Source organism: Erythranthe guttata, chromosome 1, assembly GCF_056151865.1.
Source record: "Erythranthe guttata isolate IM_541 chromosome 1, IM_541, whole genome shotgun sequence".
NCBI lineage: Eukaryota > Viridiplantae > Streptophyta > Magnoliopsida > Lamiales > Phrymaceae > Erythranthe > Erythranthe guttata.
Genome location: NC_142533.1, coordinates 4566170 through 4578682, shown reverse-complemented (window position 1 = coordinate 4578682; position 12513 = coordinate 4566170). Strand labels below are relative to the sequence as shown.

The window sequence follows — 12513 nt, the reverse complement described above, 5'->3', positions numbered from 1 at the left end:
TAAAAATCGCCATTAATGGATCCCATGAGTTACATTCCATCTTATTAAACTCCCCCCACCAATTTCGCCTCTCTCTCTCTCTTTCTCTCTCTAACTCTCTCTCTCTCTCTCTACTCTTCGTCTTCCTCTCGCCATTTTCATTACTGGAGATCGATCACTCAAAACTCAAATGGGCAAAGCCTCCAAATGGTTCAGAGGTCTCCTCGGACTCAACACCACCACCGCCAACGCCGCCCCCACCCAGAAACCCCCGCCCAAGCGCAAATGGAGCTTCGCCAAGCCCCACCGGGAAACCGATCCCCGGAATTCCCAGCACCGCGGCAACCCGAACGACGACGACGACGCCAGCAAGCACGCCATCGCCGTCGCCGCCGCCACCGCAGCAGTCGCCGACGCTGCCGTCGCCGCCGCCCAGGCGGCCGCGTCCGTAGTCCAGCTCACTAGCAGCAGCCGGGTTATCTCCACCGCGGCCGGCGGCGGTTGGGGCGCGGGCCCCACCGCTGCGCGGACCTCTCGGAGCGCCGTACTCCACGGCAGCAGGGAGGAGTGGGCGGCAGTTACGATTCAGTCCCATTTCCGTGGATATCTGGTAACCCCCCTCCCCTAAATACATACATACGCGTGTATCTATATATCTACATAATATGAGTATGGGTAGAGAGAGATGTACTGAAAACGACGCCGTTTCGTCCAAACATCTCATCTTGCTAACATACATAATCAGTTTTTGTCTTTATCTGTTTCTATAATTCTCACTCTGTGTGTGTGTGTGTGTGTTTTTTTTGCTCTTAAAAATTGGTAATTTGTTTATTTATTTAATTTAATTTTAATTTAATTGATTTAGTTCATGCAAATATTAGTTATGATTTTTGAAGCACCTGCAGAAAATTGGAACAATCTCCAAATAGTACTTTGTTGAATTTATTGAACTACTATGAGTTTATTAAATTGGGGTTGGCCCATATTTGCATACATGGTAGTTCTTTGGGTTGGTGCAAATTTTCATTTATAATAGCATCATATAAATATATAAATATATAATTATTTAATTTATTTAATATATATATATATATATATATATATATATATATATATATATATTCCAACTTAAAATATCTTGTTGTATAGTACTACTACTAATGAAGTCAAATGTTCACACTATCTTGATTAATCCTTTGACATTTATTTAATCCATTAGTTTCTTGACTTCTTCAATTTCTATAGATTTTGATTTTGATTGATTTATTTATTTATTTTGGATGTGGGGACTGGTTAGTGGAAAGTTACATGCTCATTAAATAATATATAAACAAATTAGGGTAAATAACACTTAACCCCTATGTGGTTTGAACTTTTTACACCTGAACCCCTTGTAGTTTCAATATAAGCACATAATCCCCTGTAGTTTGAACTTTGTCCACATGACCCTCTTGTACTTTTAGTATATGCACGAACCCCCTTATAGTATTCCGCTTGGTAAAAAGTCAAGCTCATTTGAAAGATGAAATTTTTTAAAGTAAAGGGGGTCATGTGCATAAAGTTCAAACTACAGGGGGCTAAGTGCTATTTACCAATAAATTATCTATTGATCTATAGAAAAAACCTCCCATTGGTCTAACCTTCAATCCAAGAATAAATATCTTCAAAAATTTCTGGATTTATATAAAAAGTTGGGTGAGTTAGGTTTGCTTTATGCTTATGAGTTATGACATTAGATACATTATAATATAAAAAGCTTATTGAAATCACTTTTTCTTCACTTTATAGTACTACTAGTCTGATGACACGTCACTGTCTTCTATAATGCCAGACCTTTTATTTTCTTTTATTTTTTTTTTACCTCAGAAGAAATTTAAAAAGTGAATTCTCAACTTTGGTAGTGGCGCCAAGAAATGTTTCAAATTATTTCCAATAAAATATTTAATTTAATTTAATTTTTGTTTAATTTAATTTATTGTGATGGAAAAATATTGTTATAGTCAAGAAGAGCTTTGAGGGCACTAAAAGCATTGGTTAAGCTTCAAGCGCTTGTGAGAGGTCATCTCGTTAGGAAGCAAACTGCGTATACTCTTCGACGTTTGCAGGCCCTCGTTCGAGCTCAAGTGCGGGCCCGGGCCGGGCGGTGCCTCAGCTCTGATTCCCCTCATTCGAGCATCAAATCGTCCCACTTCAATTGTAATGTATGTATATGTATTCGTATTTCCCTCCTAATTGTTTTAAATTGGTTTTGAATTTTCAATGGCATAAATGAAACACAAAGGTTGGTGTTGAGTAAAGTACAAGGGGACCATTTCTTCTTGACTTACACATTTCTTAGACCTTATGGCTTATATTTAAAATTCATAACTTATATACTTTAAATTTTTATTTAATTTCTTTTTTGGTTTTTTTAAAGAATATAATTTGATAAGTAATGAATTTGTAGGGCCCGCCAACTCCCGAGAAATTCGAGCATGTAATTCGGGCTAGGAGCATGAAGCACGAACAACACTTAATTACGATGCTCAAGGTTTGTTTCTTCTTGAAACTTTTTCATAGAGTTTATTGCAGTCAGCACCCGGTATTATATCGAGTTGTTAAAAAACATTCTCGTGTTGTTAATATTAGAAAAAGGAACCCCATAATGCATTTTTTTTAACCACACAACCCCTAGATGTGAAGTTTTAAGGGGGTAGTTTGCTACAACAAACTACATTATAGTGGGTCTTTTATGCTAACATTAATAACACGGCGACTTTTTTAACAATTAGAGTAAACACGGATGCATTATTAAACACACCCTCTTTCTCGTATCCTTTAATCATCACAAACTCACACATTTCATGCTAAAAAAATGTAGAGAAACGGTTCAAACAGAACCGACAAGATTCTCGAAATGGATACCGAGAATATTCCCCACGCCGCCACCACCAAACGAAGGAGCCTCTTCTACTCGGCCCAGCTCACCCCGGGCCCCACCCAACACTGTCGAAGCTTCTCTACGTCAAAAGATTCGATTCTAAGCCCTTCGTCCGGTGAAGTTCAATCTCTAAGCACTCTAAAATTCCAACAAGAAATCGAAGACAATAACAACAATAACAATAGTCCCACGTACTATTCCGCATCTTCTTCGAGGGGCGGGAGCTCCAAGAGGGGGGCCTTCACCCCCACGAAGAGCGAAGCTTCTAGAAGCTGCCTGAGCGGCTACTCTGACCATCCGAATTACATGGCTTACACGGAATCTTCCAAAGCTAAGGCAAGGTCGATTAGTGCACCGAAGCAAAGGCCCGTTCAGATAGAGAGGTCGACTAGCTCTACGAAGAGGTACTCGGTTCACGCTAATTTCACTACCAAGGGTTATCCTGGTTCGGGCCGGTTGGATAGGCTCGGTATGCCGATTAGAGGGGAGGTTAGTGGTTGTGGTGGTGGTGGTTATTGGCAGAGGTATTAGTGGGAAAGTTTGGGGTTGGGTTTGGTTTTACTGATTACTAATTGTAGTTGGATAGATTGTTTTGAGGGATAATGTTTAAAGTGTGTAGTGACTGACAGAAAAGGTCAAGGGAATGACTGTTTTTGATGTGATTAGTGTGTAATCATGATTAGTGGTAAGTAATTGCTATGACATTAGCATGAAACTAATTGTACTAAAAATTCTAATTTATGTGGAATGTAACTTATTATTAGCACTGGTAAGACATCTGTGCGATGCACATGGTATTCATCATAAAAGCAAATACTTAATAATAAAATGGTTCTTGGAATAGTAAAATTAATTGTCGATATGTAATATAAATAAAGAAATAGAAAATATCAAAAAAGAAAACTAATTTGTATGGTGCAAGTGTTGAAATAAATGAAAAAACTAAACATTGAAGGTTTTAATTTTCGAATACAAAGAGTGAATATATCGTTGGTCCCAAACTTATACAACCATAATGACATATGAACGTTCAAAACTTGAATTTGATCTAAACAATCAGTGTTCAGTGTTTGATACCAACCGCCCTAAACGCATGTAATGAATCCAATACTGTGCAATTGGCCTGCATATCTTATCTTATTAATAAAAGTAAGGTTGCTTCTGCTAAACCTTAGAAATTTTTTTCCGCTCATTTGATAGTTATAATTTTTATTTATTTATTTAATTAATTATTTTTATTATTTAATAATTAAGTTTAATAAATTTACTAAGTATCCAGATTTTTTGACCCCAAATCCACGTATCTTATCTTATTAATAAAAGTAAGGTTGCTCCTGCTAAATCCTAGAAAAAATTTCCCGCTCAATTGATAGTTATATTTTTTATTTATTTATTTAATTATTTATTTTTATTATTTAATAATTAAGTTTAATAAATCTACTAAGTATCGAGATATTTTGACCCCAAATCCACATATCTTATTAATAAAAGTAATGTTACTTCTGATAAAAACATTTGGTTCTTATCTTATTAATAAAAGTAAAGTTGCTCTCTTAGGGCTCGTTCGGTTACCGCTATAAGGTTCTATTGACTAAATAGTAGGGGCTAATAGCATGTCCGGTTGGTAAGATTCACACTTTTTCAAACCCGCTACTAAAATCAAAGCCCGCAATTAAATGTTACTATTTCTTTAAATTAGTAGCACCCCTCCCCCGAGATTAATTTGATAGGGGGTGACTAAAAAGGAAAAAGACAATTTTATCCTTAAATTCATATATTATTATTGTAACTAAGTGGTTTTATAGACAATTCATATATAATAACCGATTTTAACAAATTTAATAGAAAATCTAATCTAAGAAACCGAACATGCTACTAACTATATAATTAATTAGTCAGTAGGGAATTAATCCAATCTCATGTCATCCAATCTAATCCAATATTGATAACCGAACGAGCCCTTAGTAATAAAGGTAATTGGGTTGCTCCTGCTAAACTCTATGAAATTTTTCCCGCTCATTTTGTAGTTATAAATTATAATTGTCATTTATTTAATTAATTAATTTTATTGTTTTACTATATTTAATATAATCAAGTTTAATAAATCCGTTAAGTATCCAGACTTTTTCGCCCCAAATTTATATATCTTTTCCCACCAAAATTGTCATTTTTACTTAATATTAATTTGATGCCCAAATTTATGTATCTTTTCCCACCAAAATTGTCATTTTTACTTAATATTAATTTGATGGAAAATTTATTTAATTGTTTAGAAAAATATTTGGTTCTTATCTTATTAATAAAAGTAAAGTTGCTCCTCATAAACTCTTGAGATTTAATGACATCATTGATCTACAGAAAATTTACTGAGGTCTGTTATGGGTGATAAAGAAGAAGATTCGTCAAACTTCAACATTAACTGTGATAAGATAAATATACAACCATATTACATCAAAAATATAAATATAAATTAATAAATATGGCAAAAAAAGTTTATGGATGGAGGATTATCATCAATATATATAGCAAAATATCAAAATGAATTGAAACTTCAATTTTGTCGTTTAAATTGAACTTTACTTTGCATTAATTTTACTTCAATCCCGTGCATCGCACGGGCCAAAATCTAGTGTTTTATATAAAAGAAATAAACGCTAGGGCAACTTAAAAACCCTAATGGCATATTTGTAATTTTTTTTTTATTTACCAAAATTTTATCTCCTAAATATTATTTCAGATTTTTATCTCCCAAATATTATTTTAAATATTATTTTCTTATTATATTATATTTTGTTCTCCTAAATATTATTTTCGATTTTTATCTTCAAAATATTATTTTAAACATTATTTTCGAATTTTATTAAACTTTTATATCCTAAATATTATTTTAAATATTATTTTCGTATTTTTATCAAATTTTTATCTCCTAAATATTATTTTTGAATTTTGTCAAATTTTTATCTCCTAAATATAATTTTAAATATTATTTTCGAATTTTCTCACTTTTTATCTCCTTAATATTATTTTAAATTTATTCGATTTTATCAGATATTTATCTCCAAAATAATATTTTCGATTTTTATCAAATTTTTATCTCCGAAATATTATTTTAAATATTATTTTGGATTTTTACCAAATTTTTATCTACTAAATATTATTTTCAATTTTTATCTCCTAAATATTATTTTCGATTTTTTATCTCATAAATATTATTTTCGAATTTTATCAAAATTTTATCACCTAAATATTATTTTCGATTTTTATCTCCTAAATATTATTTTTGACATACTGCTATACAAATATGTGTTTTTACCCCTCCCCTATGTTTATTTTATTCTTTATTTTTTTATGTAATTTTAGATATTCTTCTTTCTCTATTTGTTATTACAATATATAAAATACAGCTACTAAAATATATATAATGTTTGCATTGTATCTATAAAGATAGAAATTCGATTTGTTAATTCTTAACGTATTTAAAAAAACTAATGTTATATAAAATATGAATAATACAACTTTCTTAAATTTTACTATGTTAGTATATTATATATGTTTTTTTTATTATGTATTAAATTGATCATGTTTTTTCACTTTTAAAATACGATCCCGTGCATCGCACGGGAAAAAAATGCTAGTTTTGTATAATGATCATACGGAATAGGTAAAACGTTACCAAAACAATACCAATATAAATGTTTAGTGATATAAAATAAATCTAAAAAAAATTACATTCATAGCAAATTAGTAGTACAATTTAAATAAACGTACAAATGAGGAATAACAAACATATAAGGTCAAGGTCGTTATTTAATATTGTATAAAATTTTATACATTATTACCTTCATATGCGCTGAAAAACTTCCTTGTATACAATATTATTTGTATTGCTAGTCGTTTCGCCAGATTTCGAGTTGATCAAAATCATTATGCCACTTCGACTCTTAACTCTCGAGAGTGCGACATAGAGCCATCCGTGACTGAAAACAGGTCTGGGCAAGTACAATCCTACTTGAGAAAGAGTTTATACTTGACTTTTGTTAATTGTCATTGCGAACGAGGCCATCAACGGAAACTGGCGTCGCTGGCATTTAATAGGCAATGCAGAGTTAGACGGTACCAAAGTCATTCGAGGAATGAACACCATATCGCCAACATGCTTACTGAGAAGGATCCTGTAGTTGAGAAAGTGTTTTTCCATATTAATAACCTGAAGCGTGGTTCCATTGTACATTCCTTTAGCTCGGTCAATATTTTTAATGAGATTAACTGGAACGCCTAAATTTTCACCACAATTCCAAGTCAAGCAATTAATTAATTAATTAATTAATTAATTAAACAGTGACATATTGTAACAAGCCATTCAAGACCCGCAACCACTGCTTTTGTGACTTGTATTGGTCTTGCACCGAGTCATCTTTGGCCCGCATGCAACTCATTGACAGACTCAGCCAACATATATATATATATATATATATATATATATATATATATATATATATATATATATATATATATATATATATATATATATATATATATATATATATATATATATATATATATATATATATATTATTTTATTTTATTTTATAATACATTTGATATTTTGATTTTGAATTATTGTTTTCATTAGGGTTATTGAAAATTTTAATTTTTTTTTTTTTTTTTTTACTTTTTTCACCTTTACGGGTTTTTTGGCGGGGCGGTTACCCGCGGGTTTTCTATGGGGCGGGTGCGGGTTGAGAAAATTTGTAGGGGTGCGGGTTGAACGGGGTTGTTAACGGGGCGGGTGCGGGAATGCAAAACCCGCCCCATGGCCATCCCTAGTATTAATTTCTCATTGCACATATTATCCGAGCTGAAATAGACCTTCTCCTCTCTAGATATAATGGACAAAATAATGATCATTCACAAAACCAACCCTTTTATTAGCCGGTACAAGAATTGTTCTGCCCTCGAAATACTCAAAAGTGAACAGATTACTCACCAGATCGGGACAATCAAACTAGATAAGATCCAAAAAGGGATCTGCAGAATCACGAATCAGCAAGTCATCGGGAATTCCAATTGTAGCATCACCATCATTGACCTCGCCAGCATCGCCATCGCTGACTCTTAATATCTACTCCCCAAGTTCTCTTTTTTCATCTGCATTGGTTGAAGAGGTGGACGACTGAAGTTTCATGTTCTTGTTCAACTTCATAACCTTACATTGTCTCCACAATGGTTATGAATTGATTGTAGCATGAACAATGTCTTGTCTCGATGTTTTCAACACAACAAAGTCCCCTATAAGAACTACAGTCTTGTCTTCGAATGGCATATTTGAATCAAATATCGATTTCATTGTCTTGTCATGTGCATCGAAACAGTACATGTGCATCTTTGGTACCTCGTCCCATATGATTAGCTTTGTTTTAGATAACAATTCGGCCTATAGACTTTGTTGTTTGATGTTGCATGTGAAGCTCTCATGTAAAATTATTGGTAGTCCAAATCTCGAATGCGCAGTTCTGCCACCGACAAGTAGAAGTGAAGCAATGACACTAGAAGCAACATTTATAACTATTTCGCTTTTTGGAACAAATAGCAGTTGATAAGGTTTTCCATATGAAAGTCTTTCCCGTTCCTCCATGCCCATAAGAAAAAAAAGTCAACCTCTGTTATTTGTAATAACATCCAGGATATCATCGAACATTTTTTTATACTTATCGGTAATGGATGAAAGGTATTTATTAAGTTCTTCATGCATCGCATCAACGTCATAGTCCAACTCGTCGAGAATCAATCTGTTTACCGTCGCGTCCGTCATCAATTTAATCCGGATCGGCATTGGGAGGAAAGTTACTCAAGTTTTTGTTGCTTCTTTATCATATGTTTTCCATTTAGATCAAATAGTAGTTTCTCAGAGTATCGTCGAACATATGTGGACTTTCAATATAGTATAATATGAAAAATTAACAAAATGTGGCGATTTAAAAGTATATACTTTTAATTCAAACATTTGTAGTAAATTGTGGAACAATGTAAGACGTCGTGTCATACCTGAATTGGTGCTACGGTTTTGTAGTATGTATGCAATGTCCTCCGCGAATTCCTTTCAGCTATACCCCCATACATATTCCGGTCAGCTCATATTATTCGCAACCAAAAGTACAACAAATAATCGTCTCATATAGTCACCATTGGCCCACTCGTTTGCCTCACTTGTGCCAATTACGTACTTCTTGTCGTCGTCTATCAGTCCCCGCGCAAATCACGCATTTTTAAAAGCACGTATATTTTGTAAATTTAAAAGATTAGAAAATTATTAATATAGCAAATTATACTAAAATAACTAATTGTATTGTCATAATACTAGTTTCCAAATTATGACAAATTTTATAAGAAAATGTTTTACTTTTTTTATTAATTATAGAAATATGCTTTAAATAGGTTACCAAATAGTAAATATTTATAATTAATGAGGATTGAATATGCATAGAAAGTACGTGGAATAATTAATTCAACGTAGGATATGTGTAGGATGCCACATAAATATGTCAAATTTTAATTTCTTAATCTATGAGGATTTAAAATATCCTTTGATTTAAGTTAAATAAATTGATACTTCTTTCGTATTTAAAGTGTTTCAAAATCTATGAATCTATTTAAAGTAAATTTCAGAAATATACACATTAGTTTATAGGGTCCATTTGATATACACCCCTAGGATAGAAAATATATAGGGATAGGTCCATCCCTAAAATTCTTCCTTTGAGATAACCCCCTGGAGAGGCAAAAGTACTATTGTGCCCTTAATTGTTATTTTCAGCAAACTGCATTCAGTATTTCACCCCTGCATTCAGCATATTGCCCAATTATATTTAGCATTTTTTGGTCTGCATTTATCAATTTATATATTCCAGATTTGTGGGGCAGATTTGTGGGGCAGATATTAATTTCGGGCAGATTTTTTGGGCCTGCATTTTTTATAAAAAAAATAAATGTTTATTTTATTATTATTTTTGATATATACCCAGTTTTGTAATTTTTTTATATATTTAATTTTTTAATTTTTTATATTTTTTTTTTATTTTTTAATTTTTTAATTTTTTAATTTTTAATTTTATTCTTTTTTTCATTTTTCATTTTTTTTAATTTTTTTCGATTAATTTACTGTACCGGATTTGACTATACATGACTATAGTTATATGAAATCATGTACTGTATTTTTACCCCAAAATTCATCTACACTAACAACAAAATTCACAATTTGGGTCTTGATATTATAAATCAACTAACCAACAAAAAATGAAAAAAACACGCATTATTATACATTAAAAAACACATAGCATACATATAATTATATGTTACTACATGTGACTATAATTATGTACAATTATCTATAGTTATATGGAGTGACATAAAGTCTGGAGTACTATAGCATGAATGCAACTTCACATGGCACTTCTTTGCATCTTATTCTTTGCATCTCATAAAATTATACAATGCAAAACCTGTGACAAAAAAATACGAGTTAAATAAAACGAAGAACAAAATGAAAAAGTGAATTAAATTACATGAAAAATACAAAAAACAATGAAACAATTTTTTTTGATAAATTTAGTTTGGTGAACTATAGTTACATGTAGCTATTTTCATTCTTGTTACGACATACGACTATATATGACTATATGTAGTCAACTATAGTCATATGTAGTTATGTTCATTCTTGTTACTACATGTGACTATATATGACTACATGTATATGACCACATGTGATTATATATGACTACATGCATATGACCACATGTGACTATATATTACTACATGTATATGACCACATGTGACTATATATGACTACATGTATATGACCACATGTGACTATATATGTATATAAATAAAATTCATCTACAAACGTTCACAATTGAATAATTTATTATAACACCGTATCGTGCTGGCATAATTTATTATAACACCGTATCGTTGAAAATCTAGGTAACTAGATAGATCATTCCAGAAAATACATCAGTCCAGCTATCATTACATGCTTTTTTTCTTGCCACACTAAACTGCTGCCTTAAAAGCCAAATTAGGTACAACAATTTAGACCAAAGACCAATGTTAAATGATTTTCCCAATCGAGTTCGAACTTCGAACCGGTAAGATAATTCCAATAAACATACAAATTTTACTGGATATTTTCTTTCAAAATAGTCCTCCTCGTAACATATAAAGCAGACACAACAATATTAAAAAAAAACATATACAATTATGTCTATGTATGTATGTATATACAAGAATGGTGAACGAACCTTCCCAAAAAAATGAAGTCATTCAACAGAATACACTGCCCCAGTACGGATTGCAAGCTCTCTTGACCAAAACCCCCAATAAACAAACAGTAAACAAAAAAAAAAAAAAAAAAGACGAGTCAAACTCAGTTCCGACAACATTGTAATTAATCGAAGAATCAGAGAAATCAAAGGTTAATTGTTATTAACTGAGACACTATATGACGACGAGGTGAAGACAACAAACCTCTCTGAAACCCTCCAACCAGAGAAGGGATGATTGCTTCAATTTAATTGTGAAATCGACCATTAAATCCCTTCTACTTGTTGTATCCATTAAAATAAATTTTAAAAAAAAACTCAAAATCGATAAAAAATTTCCCAGTTAGTAATTGGGATTTTGAGGAAATTTGAAGAATTTGAGCTGAGAAAACAAACAGACATGATATATATGCACATCACCAGCATATACTCCTTGTATAACTCATACATGACTACATGTTACTATATAGTAAAAATCATACATGACTACATGGTACTATATGTTACTATATAGTAAAAATCAATTAAACTTCATTAACACTTAATAGTTGAATATGTACCAACACTTATTATCAAACAACGAAGATAAATGAGAATCACAACAGCTACTACCACTATCCCCAATTGTTACCTAACCTAGTATTTCGATCCAAAAGTTATTCTGTTGACATATGGTCAACAATTTAACCAGGAGATTCGAATGAATTCATTTTCAGCTTAAAGGATTAGGAAACGTACTTTTCAAGTGCGACGGCGAGTTCGGAAGTAGCCGCTTTGGCTTCCTGATGAGTCGGAGCGCCTCTGACGACCACCCTCTGCTTGGTGACGGATTCGCATAATGTCGACTCCTCCTCTCCCCGGCGAAAATCCAGTCCTCTATCTCCGGAGACGCTGATTGCACGCCACCCAGAGACATCGATTTTACCGGCTTCACGTCTTCCACCAACGCACCATAGAAGAAATTTCCGATCGGTGGCGGAGAAGAACGGGTGGTGCTCCGACGACGTGAAGTCACGCAGACACCGCCGTCCCCACCGTGATTCCCGCAACCTTCGCCGCTGCTCTTATTGGGCTGCCTCCCATTATTTTTCAGATCTGGTTGTGGTTAATTGAGAAGAAAAAGAGAGTGTACGAGAGATGGAGAGAGGACTAATGTAACGTCGGGGTGTGGGTGAGAGAGAATGTTAGGGTTAGAGTCTATATTAAATTAAAATTAAAAGGGTAAAATGGGTATTTCAAGTTGTCCTGGGGTTCTCACTAATTAAGATCCAAATTTTGGGTTTTTGACTAGGAGAT

General features: G+C 32.8%; 1 protein-coding gene across 1 annotated transcript; it reads left to right on the top strand.

Moving 5' to 3' along the window:
- Positions 1 to 3672, top strand: LOC105956180 (protein IQ-DOMAIN 22). Its single transcript, XM_012980017.2, has 4 exons — positions 1 to 589; positions 1980 to 2180; positions 2426 to 2509; positions 2840 to 3672. Exons 1-4 carry the CDS (start codon positions 170 to 172, stop codon positions 3428 to 3430), a joined length of 1296 nt encoding a protein of 431 aa, XP_012835471.2. The 5' UTR covers positions 1 to 169; the 3' UTR covers positions 3431 to 3672.
- Positions 3673 to 12513: the final 8841 nt, after the last annotated feature.